Below are 17,859 nucleotides of genomic sequence, written 5' to 3'. Positions count from 1 at the left end.
TCGTCACAAAATACCGTATCAACATAAATTGTTGTCAATCCAATCAATGTCACGATATCATGATAAATGTTATTTTAGCACATAGTCAATACCACATTTGCAATCACATCATCTCAATTAATGCTATATCAACTTAATCAAACACCATGTCAACACACTTAACGATGCAAATTTAACAATGTTAAGGTTTGGATTAAAATTGACAAATCGAAAACGTACAAGAACTAAATTTACATAAATTATTGTATAGGGACTAAATCTATATTTTTCATAGAGTATAGGGACTAATTGCATAATTTGACTACTTGATAAAATTTTCTCAAGAAAGAAATCATTTCTTTTTCAAGAAATAATGCACCAGAATATGAGTTTCAATTACAAAACAAATATTCTCAATATGGCTGAAGAACTATTATTAGCACATTAAAATCTAAAAATAACTATGCAAACTCTATTTTATGTATCAAGAGAGAAAATTTGAATTTTTTCGATGATGACATCTAAACATGGTGGGTGGTAATGTGCATTCAAGTAGCAACGAAAAATATTGATATGGGAAGCAATATGTTGGAGATCAAAAGTTTATTGAGAAAAATGATTATTAAAGTTGAGGCTATAAGGGAACATTGCAAAATAACTAGCTATGCTATCAACTTGTTGAAATTAATAGTTGTTACATTGTTTGTAATAACATTAGTTGTTGTATCTACTTAATGTTGTATGTATTTAGTTTGTTTAGTTGTTGAAAAGTTGTTTAGTTAGTGTATGTTAGTTGGTCAATGAAAAGAATTTATTTAGTTGTTATATTTAGTATTAATATTATATTGAATGTTGGTGAATCGGAAGAAATGCATTTACTTATTGTATTTAGTGTTAATCTTGTTAGTATAAGCTTCACAAGCCAATCTATGGTTGTAAAGGAATCACAATTTGAGTTATTCATGTATGATATTTTGTTATTTATAACAACATTGAAATAGTTCTTTATCCGTACTATTATACTTATGTAAATAAAGCTCAAGAAACTATATATGCCTTACAAAGAAATTGTATTGTAATACAATTATAATTTTTTTATTCATCAAAGCATTGTTCCTAAAAGTTTCTAATCATTGTATTAGTGAGATAAAGCATTACTAATACCCAAAGATAACGTGTGCTATGTTCTTTACTTGTAAAATAAGTAACTATTTTCATATGTTGAAGTATAAAGATATTTGAAACTAGCATGTGAATGCTTATCATGAAAGAGCAAATTTACTGACCATGACCTGACATGAGAAGTACATTTGGTATCTCACTTTAATGTCTATACAATATTTTTCATGTGTCAATTGTGTAACTATTCTTTAGATTCAAGGCATCAAGTTGTCTTATATGTGGAATACTATATTTTGATTTCATCGCTACGGCTCCTACCAATGATGCTAAATCAGAATGCTTTTAAATATAATATGGAGCATATAGAAGCAAATGAGTGGTCAAAATAGAAATCATCACATCAAGTGATTCAAGGGGAAATATCTCATTAGTTATTGGTTTATATTAGTTTAATCAAATCCTTGGCCAATATGATTGGGATATTATGACATGAGTTTCATAAATCTCTATAAAGCTAATGATCTAACTGCAAGAATAAATATATAGATTAATAAGAGAAAACATTGCACCAAGCTCTTATCATCTCCGGGATATATGATGAGAGAATAAATTATACTAATAGACTGCACACTAAAGGTTGTCAAAGAACCCTTCAACTCTCCTAACAATTAAGTGATCATGATGCATTACTAGATGACAATCTTGATTTATGGAATTGAATTAACTAATTTAATATGAATTGGATTCATTTAAATTAATCAATAAAAATTAATAATTTAATGTCATTGCCAACATGTTAGGAACCTAATGGGTCACACACATAAAGTTGCATTATAGATTAAATTGAAAATATAACGATTTAAGTTGGACTTAAAATCATAAACTAGTTTAATTAACAAATAATGACTTAATCAAAATGGTTTAATTAAATACTAAGGTCAATATTATAAGAGGTTATAATATTGAGGACCTATTAGCAAATTTAATAAGTTAATTAACCTAAGTATAAAGTTATCTTTTCAACCATTTCTAATTATAAGTTTTAATTTAATAGAAAACTAATACAACTCTTTTTAGTGTCGTCATCCCTTGTGAGAGCCTTTTGGAAGAGTTTTTTGTGTGATTTGGCTAAAGACTAAGATAGGAAAAGAAGGACAATTTGTTATCCACTTTGCTGGCATAAAGGCATGGTTGGAAGTTCCCATCTTACTAAAGATTCCATTGCAACTGTGTGTGCAACATTAGAGGGAAAACGATTGAGTGGCTTGGGTTCTTATACAATTTGGGGTGTACACGAGGTTTTAAACATCAAAAAGATATCATTTGATTACGATATCATTTGGTAAGGTTATCAATTTTGATTGCATTTCTCATAATATTCTATTCACATTAAAAACAATAAGGTGATTCGAGGTAGGTGTGGCATTTTATTTTTATATTCTATTGCATTTTTAATCTGATCATATCATACCTAACAAATCTTGTTGCTAATAATTACTAACTTAATGTAAACATTTTGTAAGCTAACTTATTGTTTTTGACATAAAGAAAATCTAATGTTATCTTAACATGTTCTATATGGAGGCAAAGTTGTCATATATATTGACAATAGTAAATAAATGTGCATTACACCAAGTCCACTACTTGAACATCAAGATCATTATGTGAACATAAGAATATCAAGACTGCTACTTGTAAACAATAATAAATCATTAACCATTAGAATAAGGTTCAATCTCAAGAAATTGTTGAAATCATTTCAATCTCAAGAACAAAGTACTAGACAAAGAAATACATGTCCTCATTCAGCAAAACCATCATAAAAAAATTTGTTTGTATCACTAAACCACTACTTGCAATATCAAAAGGAACAAATGTAGAGTTCATCACAAATGCATCACCAATAGACCTACCAGTAAGAGCAAAAGTAATAGTAGTAAATGCTTGCACTATTGAAGATGAAACCCGTTTCTTTGTAACAGTAGATCCCATTAAAGATCCACCAACAATTATTAGCCCTCTCAAAAATCCACCAGCATTATTAGCAACAAAAGGTCCTATTGAAAATCCACCAACAATAGCAGTAAGTCCTCTTGAAGATCCATTAATAGTAAAAGCAACCTTGATTTTTTTTCTTCAATTAACAATATAAATAAATGCATTATTAGTAGTAAAATGCATTGTTAATGTAAAAATTGAGTTTGAAAATTGTTTTTTGCTTAGTTCCCACAAGAACTCTATGACAAGTTTTTCTATTATAGCCAAGCTTGTAGTAGAAAGTGCATTTAACAGTGCTTCTCCTTCTAGTATTCTAGTATCCAGTTAATGCTTCCTTAGGTTCCCTTCTTCTATTCTTTTCAAGTTTGTCAGGCATACAATGGAGTAACAAAAGCTCAAATGGATTAAATTGACCTTTTAAACTTAATCATAGTGATATCAAGTATGTAGAAGTAGTTCAGCATCACTAAGCATTATAGAAGCAAAAACACCTACACAACAACATTGAATCAAAGACAACAGAACATTCAATCAGCAAATAAAACACATGTGCAAAATTTCGACAAAAAACTAAGCACAAGACCGTTAGTAAGTCATCAAGCAGTAATTAGTGCATTATCGAATCTAGATTTTGCTTTCTTATTTTGTTGTTACTATTGGAAGAACTTACAAATTCAACTTTGTCTATATAAACCTTGCAATCCTAATGTAAAAAATACAAAAAAAAAAAAAACCTCAATAAAACTTAGCCAACTCTTTTTTCTTCTTCTCTTGCTTTTCTTCTCTGTCTCATCTTTATTCTACCCAAATTCTTGAAACTTTGTTATAATTCTTCAAGGTATAAGGTAAATTAACTCATTATATGCCAACATGAAAATTGTTTTTGGAATAATAGCTATCATAATAGAGCTCAATACCACTCATCTTGTGCCTAATGCAAGCTGCTGCATGCTTACAAGGTTGGTTTGAAATCTATCAAAACCTACATAGACAACTCTAAAATCTCATTTGCAAGTTCATCAAACAACTCCTTTCACTTTTAAAGACATTAAACTCATTCTCATTCTCAAGTATCACTTTGCAAAATATATCACTATACTTAACTATATCAAGTCTTTTTTTTTTTTTTATTTAGACCCACTCCATGTTCTAGTACACTTTAAAATTAAGAAAACCAAAAAAAGAAATTAGAGCAAGATAAAGCAGTTAAAGCTTAAAGAACTCAAAAATTTAGAGCACATCTAGACTAACCTAAAAGAACCAGTTAGAGAACTTTTTATTGAAAACATTCTTGTTGAGAACTCAAATTGCAAATTGAAGTTTCAATTCTTGCCTTTTGAATTTTAAGCTGTCATGGCATAAAAATAGGGAAGTTGTGAGTCATTGCATGAATTATACAAGGACATACATGTAATTAGAACCTCTTGAAAATACAAAATTTCACACGATAAAACGTTATATTCCCAGATAAAGGTGCGACTAGTGTGATTGGTGGACAGTTGGACATGACAAAACTTAAGATTTCAGACATCATCCCACGTGGCAATTGGCATCTCCAAGAAAAAAAAATTACCCTCACAAAACAAAGAAAATCCCGCATCTCTTCTCCCCTGTGATCATTTCGATCATCCTCGATTCATCAATGGCGGTCTCTTCACCATCTCCTGTTGCTTACCTTGGCAGAATCCAACATGCCAACTTCCTTTCCGCTACGCAGCCTCGATTCAACCCCTTTTTTCCCGCCAAAAAACCATTAACTATCGTCTCCATGGCTCCCAAAAAGAAGGTAAGAGTAAGACAGACCATGTTTTGTTCGCAAGAAAAAAAAACAAAATCCCGTAATAAATTGATGGGTTTGTTTGCTTGATTCTTATTAATTATTTCAGGTAAACAAGTTCGATCCCGACTGGGAAAAGCAATGGTTTGGAGCAGGGATCTTCTACGAAGGAAGTGAAGACGTAGAAGTGGACGTGTTCAAGAACCTTGAGAAGAAAAAGGTTCTAAGCAACGTGGAAAAGGCGGGGATTCTGTCAAAGGCAGAGGAGCTTGGGTTCACCCTTTCATCGATAGAGAAGCTCGGCGTTTTTTCTAAAGCCGAGGAGCTAGGACTGCTCAGCTTGTTGGAGAAGACGGCTAGCGTGTCTCCTTCCACTCTGGCTTCGGCGGCACTGCCAGCTTTAGTGGCGGCGGTGGCGGCGATAGTAATTATACCTGATGACTCGGTGGGGCTGGTGGCGGCGCAAGCGGTGTTGGCGGGGGCACTTGTGGTTGGTGCTGCGGGGTTGTTTGTGGGGTCGGTTGTATTGGGTGGTCTACAAGAAGCTGATTAAAGTTCACTTGTTTTGTTTTTTTTGTTTTCCTTTTATTGTCGTTATCTTGTTATTACTTACTGCTAATTTTTTAGTCGGTTTTTGTTTTGTGGTTTTTAATAAATTTGGTGAATGTGATAAGGCATGTAAATTAGTACAGAAACAAGGAAGAATGTAGAATAAGGCTTTTGTTGCAGCTACTTTGTTGATGAGGGCTTCATGTTGGTTGAAAATGAAAGACACAGAGCAGCATCAAGCTCAAAATCAAAAGGCTTATTTATGTGTCCAGTTGGAATCATTCCTTATACAATCATAGTTCCTAATCCTCAACCATTATCCAACGATTGTGAAAGAAAATAAAAACGGGAACAAGAAAAAGGGGAGGGGAAAAATAATAAAAGAAGGAACCCAATTCCATTATTGTGCAAGAAATAAGGTAAAACCAGACCAAGGAGGAAGCTACTAGTGGAGATGCGGGGTATCGATCCCCGTACCTCTCTACCATCTGAGCTACATCCCCGATTTGGGGCTTCAATCAGGAAGGCAGTAGGATTGACTTCTTGACTTCTGTTTGTTCCCATATGACTTGCGGGGCGGACTTTCGCAACACCGAACAGTGTGCTCAATGGATTGGAATTCCTTCCTGCGGTGACTTCTCGTGTCATTTTCAATGTTCCATGTTGCTGACAAGCTTATTTCTAAACTCGTATACTTATATGGACTCTTTGGGTTGTTCTTCATCCCTTCCTTTTACCTTGCAAAAATGTTGATTTCTCGTTTCATTTTTCTCTTTTGTGTCAGTATAGTAGGCACATGCAATGCAATTGTTACTGTTTCAATTAATGAGTGAACTGCTAAGTTTCCCAGAAAGCAAGGAAAAACAACCATTAACTAACCACGGGGGATGGGGGATATAAAAAAGAAAGAGGACCACAAACAAATTTCTTTGTCTTATTTGAGAGGAAGAATTCATTCATTCCTATTTCCCAGACTTCAGGTTGGTGCATGATCCCTTGTCCCCCTTCCCCCAATTAAACAAAAAAAAAAAAAAACTTCAGATACTCAACTTCCCCCAATTAAACCAGAGGGTAGGGTGAGGACGTTGTCCGTTTGTTTCTATGTTTTAATTAGTTAGATATATGTATGAATGTATATTTCATGATATCAAGTCCCCTGGTGACTTTCATTACTTCTCTTAGTACCCTTTTCATTTACTTTTATCTCAATTTGTTTAAATGCAAAGGTAAAGATGCATTCTATACTTTTCACAGCCATCCTCTTGTTAATATTGCTAATTAATGTCGTGCCCATTTGAATTGATTGAGACTTATACTTATTTCCAGCTAGCTTTTGTTTGGGGGTAGGTTAATGAGCAAGAATGATATATATTAAGCTGTTGTCTTGGATACTTTTGCTCTTTGTTTTTGAGTAAACAAGAAAATTGACGATTTATGCACTCTGCCAACTTGTGCCAAATTCTTTGCCCCATTAGTAAGCTGTATGGTGCAAAGGTAACATCCATGTCTGATAATGACATGTGCTAATCATTCAGATATTTGGAATGTCGAAAATTTTTGCTCCATAGCTGTTAGATTTTATCATTTCCAATGTTACCAGGTGAGGTGAAAATGAGATTTAGAACTGGATATGATTCCAAATTTCACTAGCCATGCTCGTGCACTGATTTAACTACATGAACATTAGTAGTATTATATGTGTGATTCTAGCACTAGGGCTTACAAGCAGAAATGAAAATTAGGGATGAGAAAAAGCCCTAATATGATACCATGTAAGAGAATTATTAGAGAAAAGAACCACACGATTACTCATATCCTTTCTCTACTTAGTCTCCCAACTTGGCGCGGATGGAGCTTAGAAGACTCAATTTAAATCATCTCTAGCTGATGGATTTGGTTGACTTCAACTATGTATTAGGCCTTGCAGAGTTTAAATCTTTGACGAATCAGCAGGGGCTTGTTGTTCTATACTTGTAGCGGTTTGCCCAGAAGAGATAATGGAAGAAATTTAGACTGCTAAGTAAGCACATCAACCAGTAAAACCTCTCTAGGTGGTAATGATTCAAGTTGCTACCAGAAAGCCATGGTGTGAGTCGAAAGCTGCTGGTAACATTGTTGACTATTGATATAAGCACTGAACTGAAATAGTACCCCATGGCAAGTGAAGCCCAAGAGAGGGAAGTGGCCAAAGATCTCATGCTTGTTGGTGCCTCAGTGAAGAAGAATTCCATCATGCCAACTAAGCTGAAAAGATCAGCTGATCCAAGAAACAAGTATTGGAGAGCTATCCAAAGGAACGTGATTGGTAGAGAATCAGCAGAATTAAGTAACCCAGATTCGACTGCTACCTTTTTTCGCTTTATTTCCACTAGAGCAGCCACTGCCATTGCAATAATAGATAGAACCAGCCCTGTTCCAATTCTCTGGAGATGAGTAATTCCAATTTCAGTCTTGGTTACTTTTCTGGCAAATGGAATTATGACATGGTTATAGGTTGGTGCAAGGATCACCATGAAGATGACGGGGAAGATAGGGAGAGAAGCAGGTGGAACTTTTAAGGAACCAATCTTGGTGTTCATGGTGGCTGCTTGTTGGACAGAAAAGGTGGAGAGCTGAGCAAGGCAGCAGTTAAGCATTATGGTGCACGTGAAAATTGGGAGTATCTTTAGCACTTCTTTGACCTCTTCTACTTGCTTTACTGTACAATCTAACATTGGTTTAACTGGTTTTCGTTTGATTGCTTTGTTCAGGAACTTGAGGTCTTCTGTAGGAGTTCGACTTGGGACCATTGCCTTGGTATTACTTTCTTCTCCTTCACTGGTTTCCGTTCTGTCGGATGGGCTTGCTTCCATGCCCATGACTGCTTTGCTAGGATTCTTAGACTTGCAGTTGTTGTAAATTGCTGCAGCTAAAACCTGTAGGTCATGAATGAAAAAGGATTACTTGCCCTAGCTTTGCAACTTGCGTGCTTATGTAATTTTACTCGTTTGAGTTCTACCTCAAACATTGTGGTAATAGGGCTTCCTGCTGGAATCTTTGTCCTGTAAATAGGAGAGCCAAGGAGAAAAACTGGTATGGAGATCAGTATTGTTGCAGTAGCGATCCCAAATCCCCATTGCCAGCCTTTGTTGTCTTCAATCCACACCACAAAAGTTACTGCAATTAAAGCTCCACAAGAGAGGCAGAACACATAGTAGTTGAAGAAGGATGATCTCTGCTTCCTCCCTTGTGGGGTGGTCTCATCAAATTGCTCAGCCCCATGAGGGGGAAGTGAACCTTTTATTCCACCAACACCTAGTGCTACCAGATAAAGGCCGGTAAACAACAGTGCTGCTTTCTGGCCTCCGACTTTCTGGCATGGAATTTCAGTGCTTGCTAAAGCGCAAGTTGGTGGTTTCAATGAAGGTATGTGAGCTTGCACTGTGAGTGTTAAGAGACCCTGTTTAATGGTTAGAGTTTGTTAAGGAAGATGTAGAAGATAAGTTAATTGATGACATCTGAGAAAGAACTCTCTAGTATCTGACTACAGACCTATAAACTACGGCAACTGGAGTTTTGATGGGCATCATGTTGATTTGGTCACAGTATAGTAATTCGTGAAGATAAAGGGCTTGTATGGTACGGACATGAGTGTTTTTTTCCTTTAGTTGCCTCAATTACACCTATTTTTGATCAAGTTGTCACATGGTTGGACATGGCTGCATTTAATTGAGTTGGACTCATAGGTGGGGAATTTTTTTCTTCCACCAATCAAATTTCGTTATGGGCAAGGCAGAACCTTTTGTGGGACCTAGCCAGGTTGCTATGAAATGCAATTGTACAATGCTACTACAGGCCAAATTAGCACTTTCAATCGTTGTCCTTCCCCATTTCCCACCCCTTGTTTTCACGTTATCATTATTGGTTGGGCTTTGCTATGTCTTACTGGTGACGGAGTTATATTCTTCTGAACCCATTGATAGTGCGTTAATAGCGAGTAGGCGCAATCGTCAAGTGGGCCTAGAGCAGCACCATATCCATATGTGTACTTAATCAATACTGCAGTATCGTTCACGCATGCTTCTAGGTGGGTTGGTAACTGTATGTTTCATCCTGCTTGAAATAACAAACAGATATTTTTTTTTGATGATTCCTACAACTGTATTATATGCCCTTTCTAACCAAGGAGACCTTCAAAAGCCAATTAGGTGCTCTCTTGACGAACTTGTACCTTAGATGGTGACAACTTTTGGCTATTTGATTCTTAGATTTCAATTTTTGGCATGTTAATTGCTGTCATCCCAGAACCATGGGTTGTGGCGAGTGCTTACCTGGATAAACCTGTGGTTTCTAAGTTTATAATTCCATACTCCTTACATGTGAAACTTGCAAAGTGGAAAATAACATAAAGTTCAAGAGTTTAACTTTGCTATTAGATTCTTACCATAAATTCTATTGCAGCACTTGTCAAATAGAGGCGGTAGGTGGTGAAAAAGGCATCTGCTAAAAAGCCACCGAGGAGAGCAAGGAGGAAGGCTGTTCCCATGAAACTGGTAACAATGTTTGCAGAGCTTGATAAAGAGTAGTGCATGAACTTTGAAAGGTACAGCACAAGGTTGCTTGCATTTGCCAGGAAAGCTAGATTCTCCAGAATCTCCACGGCTACGGATTAACAAGATTTCACAAGTCTTGTGTTCTTTAATTGCAATGTCAATATAAGGTAATACAACAACTACTTAAACAGAACCCCTTGCAAGATAAAAGTTTCTTTCATATTGTTGAATTTACACTATTTAAAAAATTTTCAGCAACAACCAAATCCTATATTTTAGTATAACTTTGGAAGCCCATGGTTGGATGGTGTACTTTTATTAATTAACGCAATACTGACCTAAGACAAAGGATGCGGCAAGCATGCCACCGTGACGGCCTCTCATGGCAGGTCTATTTCTCCAATCTACATATCCTTCCCATTTGTTTGACTGATGTGCTTCTTCCTACAACAATGAACCAAGAACTAAATTAGAACACACCAGTATAAGTGGGAAGCCAGGAGATAAAAGAAGAAATGGAGTAAGAACATAAGATCAGAAATCCCACCATAGCAACTTTTGCTATTTTCTAGAATATTTTAAACTTAAGTGGGATCTTTGGTTGTAGAGTGCTTGATAAAGAATTTCTTGAATAATAAAGGCAGTAGAGTTTGGAGTCATTTATATAGACTGAATATATGTGGTCCAACCCTCTGGGAAAGGTCTAGACCCAGTGGTACTGACTACTCATTTCCTCCTACGTTGTCAAAGTTGACAGTTTCTATTAGTGAGGCAGTAGATTGAGGGAGAAAGAGAGGGGGAAGGAGGAGATAGAGCGAGAGAGTAGTGGAGGTGTATTCTTATCAAGGATCACTTGGTTATAATGAACCATACAGAAGATTAGAGGATCAAAATGAGAATTATAGGAATCCAGACCTCCTGTCTGCACACTTTGTTATTGTTGAAACATGCTATGTTTTCCTTTTCGATTGGATTGTGTTACCCAAGATGATATACCTAGTCACTATCATCGAAACAACGAATAAGAAGATTATTTGAACTTCTCTATACAGGTGTAAGAAGATGATTTTGTAGTGGATATTACTTGCAAATTGGAATCAAATGTGGTCTTAGATGATTGCCTGGCCAAACTGTGCACAGTACGTATATATGTTCCCGACGTATTTAATTTATTAAGGATGGCCATCAGAAAATGAGAATAAATAAAAGAAACAAGTGGACTAGGTTAAATGAGGTCGTGGTGGTATGATGTTCTTGAAGGTAAAGTTAAGATCCTAGCTTTTTAAACATGCCCCACAGCAACACTCACCCTTCTGGTGGTAATGCCACTGTGTCTTAAAGTTAATCTTGAGAGATGGGTGCTTTTTCTACAAGCACTATCTCTGTATTCTACTATTTTGACTTTCCTAACATGAAAAAATAAATATATGCTTTTTCGTATATATACTATACAAGAACTTGTCCCTGATTGTTTGGATTAGGCTGCATGAATTCTAATCTGATCACCAAAAGCCATGTGTTGTTGTATCACTGTCCATACATGTGATTTTTGTCTGGTCTCAATGTTCTACTAGTGTTTTCAGCTTCAATAGTATTGCTTCTCACATGTCACAATAAGAGTCATCCGAGTGTGTCCTGTCGATCCATGTTGTTACCTGTTGCATCGGTTTCCTTTCTAGGCCACCTGAATTCCTTGCTCCCTTGTTCAGCTGATTATGCGGACACGATATACCCCTTGGCGATCTCCAAATTGGGTGGCTAACAGCCTTTAGGATAGGGACCTACTTCCTGGCATTTACTTCCGAGCACTGCCACCCTTTTAACAGTTTTGCCCTTCCTATATTGACCAAACTAAAGAACGTGACAAAAAGAAATGCCTGTTAAATTGGCATTTTCAGGCAATAATGATGCTGAACGAAATTAAAGGGTGACCAAATGAAAATGAGAGTGTATGTCTTGTCTAATTAATTAGATTTTCTTTCATGAAGTTGATGGTGAAATTAACTAATGATTCACAGAGTGTGGTCTGTGGTGTGAATATCAAACTAGGATATTTCAACATTTTACGTGCAGATAAGGCTTGTAGATTATGATAAATGGTAGGAGTGAATAAATAGCTAAGATTGGCTTTGGTCCGTATATAATTTGGATGAAATTAAGAAAATTCTTGTAGTATGCCAGTAATTTCATCATCTGGAAAGCTCATTTTAAGGATAAAACATTCCTCTCCTCATCTTTGCCCCTGCTTTTCGCTTTCGTTTTCTTCTTTAGATTTTGATTCAGTGCATTTTCAGCCGCAAGAAAGGTGAATCTATATAGTGACTTCATATTTCAACTTCAAAGCATTTTTAGATTCTGATTCTCCAAAAATTTGTTGATTGCCATTTCATCTCATCCAGGTACGTTAATGGATGGAATATTAATCTCACCGACAAAGAATATATTGAGCCTTGCTGAAGTTGCCCAAGCAATACAAGTAGAGGTCCTTCGTGTCTGATTTATGTCCATATTTTTGTTAGCGTATGCTCCATGGCTGGCTCAATGAGAATTGCTTGATAAGACTTAACATGCCGCTGAGTGCCATTTTTAACTCTGTACAGCCAGGTGGCAATTTTGCATGTGAATTTTTTACCTCTACCGCATTACGGGAAATAATATCTCTCGCCTTGTAAATCCTCTCTCCAGGTATATTTTAGGCTTTCAAAAGTATGCAAGATATCACCTGGTTGTAGAGATTATTGACTGATCATTTTGGTAAGCATTTTCCTACTTATTTTTCTTCAAACATCCTTTTTGCTGTTTCACCAATCAAATGAATAGTTACAAGTTTTGAAGCTATGAACATTGATGATAGATCAGAAAGTAATGAAGAGATGTTTGAATATATTTCTCAGTGGCAAAGGAACCCTGTCCATATGATCACTTAGGCATCTTTTGCTTTAGGCAGCAACTGATTTGCTTAAATGCACATAGAAGTTAACCATGAAAGCATTTTGAAGATTAGATGATAACAAAAATAATAAAAGAAGGAACCCAATTCCATTATTGTGCAAGAAATAAGGTAAAAACAGACCAAGGAGGAAGCCACTAGTGGAGAGGCGGGGTATCGATCCCGTACCTCTCTACCATCTGAGCTACATCCCCGATTTGGGGCTTCAATCAGGAAGGCAGTAGGATTGACTTCTTGACTTCTGTTTGTTCCCATATGACTTGCGGGGCGGACTTTCGCAACACCGAACAGTGTGCTCAATGGATTGGAATTCCTTCCTGCGGTGACTTCTTGTGTCATTTTCAATGTTCCATGTTGCTGACAAGCTTATTTCTAAACTCGTATATTTATATGGACTCTTTGGGTTGTTCTTCATCCCTTCCTTTTCCCTTGCAAAAATGTTGATTTCTCGTTTCATTTTTCTCTTTTGTGTCAGTATAGTAGGCACATGCAATGCAATTGTTACTGTTTCAATTAATGAGTGAACTGCTAAGTTTCCCAGAAAGCAAGGAAAAACAACTATTAACTAACCACGGGGGATGGGGGACATAAAAAAGAAACAGGACCACAAACAAATTTCTTTGTCTTATTTGAGAGGAAGAATTCATTCATTCCTATTCCCCAGACTTCAGGTTGGTGCATGATCCCTTGTCCCCCTTCCCCCAATTAAACAACAAAAAAAAAACTTCAGATACTCAACTTCCCCCAATTAAACCAGAGGGTAGGGTGAGGACGTTGTCCGTTTGTTTCTATGTTTTAATTAGTTAGATGTATGTATGTATGTATGTATGTATATTTCATGATATCAAGTCCCCTGGTGACTTTCATTACTTCAAGCTGTGAAAATAATAATAATAATAATAAATGGAAAAGGAAGATAGCCACATGGATCACTTCAAGCTGTGAAAATTGAAACAGTGCTCTAACAGGAGACAACCGATGAGGCACCTTGAATGTTGGGACATGAATGATTGCAAACTACAAAGAAGTTGAAAGTTGAAAGAGCCAATGGGGTAGTAGTAAATGTTTGGGCAACATAAAAAGATTGAAGGAGATGTGGCAGCAGGCAAAGTGCTGTGTGCCTTTGAGTTTGAGAATTGAAATCACTAGAGACGCAGGGAGACCACAGGTAAATAAATGAGTGCTGTGCCGCACCGGGTGCATGTATGTTTTGGGAAACTTAACCACCCACCAGGGTTTCCCTCTTATGCCGTGCAAAACTATAATTTCTTATTGCTCTAGATTCTTCACTTTCCCTCGTTTAGGTGGTGATCGTTGTTCACTAGTCTTTTATGTGGGCCTCCTCACACATTGCTTCTCGACTCTTCTGGTACTATTGCTACAGAAACTTTAACAAATAAGTTGATCACCATCATCATTTTTTTTCTTTCTTGAGATTGTAATTTGAAGGTCTCGTGTTAGGAAAGGTTTTACGTGAGAAACGAGAGTTACCTTTCCCTTACGTAATCTATTTATATATATGCGTGTGTGTGGTGATATGCCTACCTTTCGATTAATCATTTTAATAAACGATAGAGATTTCTCTCGTAGGTGAGAAACTTCTAGTTTCTAACTGGCAGTACTAATGATTTCCCAAGGAAAGTGGGCTTTTTATTTTCGTTGTTTGTATTGACCATTCGCAATTCTTCTTTGGACCCACCTTGGCCGAGGTTCAGCCTGCAGAGGAAGGATGATTAGAACCTGGACCATACCTTCACAGGCCTTACAAGGACCAGAACTCTATGGTTGGGCAAGACTATGGGCCACCATTACGGCCTTGGTTAGAGGACCGAATACCATCCAACCTTTAGAGCTTAGGACCCTTTCAGTTTCGAAGTTTGACTGGCCTTTGAAATTATACATAGTCATCATCTGCTGTCTGCACAGGAGAGCAGCACCCATTCTATTCTTACGTGTGAGGGTTTTCTGGTATTTATTAGTGGATTAAATATGCAGCAGTACAATCCAAAACTTCATGACCTCCATTTTAAGTTTTTGGCTAGACCATTTTACTAGATGCCATCGCATAAAATTGTCAATTCAACATTAAGTGCTGATTTGACTGAAGATCTTAAGCTCCAACCATTACGTACAAATGTTTTCACCACTTGGATCAAGGTATTATTTTGTTTATGAATTATTCACTTAATTTTAATTAAAGCAAAGGAAATTTCAAAGTGGTAGATAACAAATGAATCGTGATCATTTTGAGAGTAAATTATATCAAACATTCATGACTTTTTTTATGATATTTCGTTTTCATTATTAATTTTTTTTAAAACTTAAATTTTACATATGTAATCTTTCAAACATGTTTTAAATTCATTCATTCTGTCTACTGTCATTAAAATTTAATGAAATTTGTCATCTCAACGCCACATGAAAGTCTATGTGGATGTTTAAGTGCCACAAATCATAGCCACGTGGGTGTCAACATTGGCAAAAATAGGGACGTTGGACACTTTGGATGTTCATGTGTCAAAAAAATGTGGGCTCATCTAACTTTTTGTGTTGAAATTTATACCATGTGATTCTGAGGTAATATAATTTTCTAATTTTTAATAATAGGTGAATGAAATGGATGGATTTAGTGTTGCAGATCTACAAAATTAAATTTTAAAAGTTACGGGGAAAATGAAATATTATACAAATATTACGAATAATTTGTGCATTTTACTCATAATGACCATAACCATAGTGAGTTTGGTAAAAATCCAATGAGTGTGCAAGACATGTAGAAATGTACCTGCAATCATTTAATTCTTTTCTAATTATTTTAAGATGCATTTCTCTAATTCTAAAATGTTAAGGATACCACATTTTAGTAAAATTCATTCTAATTTAGAATATTTTAACTTAATTTAGAATGAATAATTTAAACAAGGGAGTGAATTGGATTTTTTTTAAAAAAATCACAAAATAATTTTTCAAAAGAGATATGACAAATATTAAGATGATCAACAATTCAATAATATATAATTGAAAGTAAATGCAATAAAGGTAAAGAGTGAAGAATAAAGAGAATTGTAAACTCAATTTACAAAGGTTCGACTATTCCTCTTACTGCACGTTTGGTACAAGGAATAGCTAAGCTATTCCTTATCTATTCCCATGTGTTTGCTTTACCTCCGTTTGGTAAGCAATGTCATAGGGAATAGTTATTATCTAGTAATAACTATTCCTTATGATAGGGGAAAAACTCAGGCTTAACTACACCCAAGCTTCTCCATGGATTTTGCTATTCCATGATTGAGGAAATAGCCTTAAAATATAATAAGATTAAAATACCTTTTATAACTTAAAAGTATTACAACCCTAGACCTATAAATATTTTTTTCTCATTTTCCTTTCTTCTTTCTCTCTCTTCTCACATTCTTTCCTCTTTCATTCTCTCTCTAACTTGCACTCATCATCGGAGATAACGTTGGCAGCAGCGACAACAGCGACGATGGCGATTTCACAACCGAATATGATCAAAAAAAGTTGATCTAATCCTTTTCGACAATATTTAACCGAGATCTAGCTAGATCTGGTGCTTCTAACCAGATCCCGTGACTGGATCTAGCACTCCACGGCTAGATCCAATCGCGGGAAGCATCGATCTGGCACCCTAGTGGCCAGATCCGGCCATATGGTGTGCCAGATCGGTGTTTCATTACACCGGTCACTTTTTCGGTGGCCAACCCATGGAGAAGAAGAAAGGAAAAAGGAAAAAAAAAGAATAAAAAAGAAAAATTTATTTATAAATTTTAAAATATTAATATTTTATATATAATTTAAATATTATTAATATTAATATGATTAAAATATTATAATATAAAATATTTTAAAATATTAATGTTTTATTTATTAAATACCCTAATATATTAAATTTTTAATGAGTATAAATAAAAAATAAAAAATTATTAATATTTTAATCATAATAATATTAAATTATAAATAAAAATATTAATAATTAAACTATACTACTTATTCCAAAGTTATTGTTACCAATCAAACACTGCAATGAGTTATAATAATTATTCCTACCATATTCCATTCGTCATACCAAACTATATAATATCTATTCTATTCTATTCCCACTTTATTCTATTATCACGTAATAGCTATTTTATTTTATTTCTATTTATTCCGAAAACCAAACGTGCTATTAGTGCCTATATCTCCTTCCTTAACTTGTTAAGAAGTTTAATCCAATATCAAATTTCAATCAATAATTAACTTTTTAAAAACTAAGATATAACCTCTCTTCTTTCAAAGTTTCAATAAAACTTCTGACATTACCTTTTCAAAGTTAAGATAACCTTCCTCTCTTTTCAGAATTACAAAGAACCTCTAATAATATGTTTTGAAGGTGAAGGTATATTTCCTTATCTCTCATAGTATGTTTGATTGGGGAAATGACATCTTAAGGAACTTTGGTTCCTTTATTTGGTTGTGAAATAACTCAAGGAATAGCCATTCTTGTGGAATGACTATTCTCCAAAATCTTTTAAAACTAAGGAATAACTAATACCATCCTCCCTATGATAAACTCAAAAAATTATAAAGACCAAACTACCTCCTACAAGCTTAAAAAATTACAACTCTATTTATATAAAGTATTTTTTTCTCTCTCCTCCTCCTCTCCCTTCAATCCAACTTCTAATAAAATATTAATATTTTAAAATATTAATATTAAGTTAAAAATAAAATATTAATATTTTAAAATATTAATATTAAGTTAAAAATAAAATATTAATATTTTAAAATTTTAATGATTAAATTATCAATAAAATATTAATATTTTAAAATATTAATGATTAAATTATCAATAAAATATTAATATTTAAATGATCAATTATTAATGTTTAAAAATAAAATAAATTAAAAATAAATAAGCATAATAACATTTAAATTATAAATAAAATATT

General features: G+C 34.8%; 2 protein-coding genes and 1 long non-coding RNA gene across 3 annotated transcripts; 2 read left to right on the top strand and 1 right to left on the bottom strand.

Moving 5' to 3' along the window:
• Positions 4,582 to 5,672, top strand: LOC18604597. The gene is made up of 2 exons (XM_007037157.2): positions 4,582 to 4,885; positions 4,986 to 5,672. The coding sequence occupies exons 1-2, from the start codon at positions 4,742 to 4,744 to the stop codon at positions 5,427 to 5,429; spliced, it is 588 nt and encodes a 195-aa protein (XP_007037219.2). The 5' UTR covers positions 4,582 to 4,741; the 3' UTR covers positions 5,430 to 5,672.
• Positions 7,027 to 10,820, bottom strand: LOC18604594 (protein NRT1/ PTR FAMILY 4.6). The gene is made up of 5 exons (XM_007037153.2): positions 10,505 to 10,820; positions 10,296 to 10,401; positions 9,849 to 10,066; positions 8,424 to 8,864; positions 7,027 to 8,340 (listed from the first exon to the last, which is right to left on the bottom strand). The coding sequence occupies exons 1-5, from the start codon at positions 10,505 to 10,507 to the stop codon at positions 7,372 to 7,374; spliced, it is 1,737 nt and encodes a 578-aa protein (XP_007037215.2). The 5' UTR covers positions 10,508 to 10,820; the 3' UTR covers positions 7,027 to 7,371.
• LOC18604596 lies at positions 9,999 to 12,706 on the top strand. Its single transcript, XR_001927258.1, has 2 exons — positions 9,999 to 10,090; positions 12,357 to 12,706. It is a non-coding gene; the product is annotated as an uncharacterized LOC18604596 (long non-coding RNA).

The sequence above is a fragment of the Theobroma cacao genome, chromosome 3 (assembly GCF_000208745.1).
Source record: "Theobroma cacao cultivar B97-61/B2 chromosome 3, Criollo_cocoa_genome_V2, whole genome shotgun sequence".
NCBI lineage: Eukaryota > Viridiplantae > Streptophyta > Magnoliopsida > Malvales > Malvaceae > Theobroma > Theobroma cacao.
This window is presented reverse-complemented; position numbering and strand designations above follow the sequence as displayed.

Coding starts and splice junctions, on each gene's coding strand:
- LOC18604597 (XM_007037157.2), top strand. CDS start 4,742: ATGGCGGTCTCTTCACCATCTCCTGTTGCTTACCTTGGCAGAATCCAA. Junction 4,886..4,985: donor CCATGGCTCCCAAAAAGAAG/GTAAGAGTAAGA, acceptor TAATTATTTCAG/GTAAACAAGTTCGATCCCGA.
- LOC18604594 (XM_007037153.2), bottom strand. Junction 10,067..10,295: donor TGCCGCATCCTTTGTCTTAG/GTCAGTATTGCG, acceptor GTTAATCCGTAG/CCGTGGAGATTCTGGAGAAT. Junction 8,341..8,423: donor CTATTACCACAATGTTTGAG/GTAGAACTCAAA, acceptor CATGACCTACAG/GTTTTAGCTGCAGCAATTTA.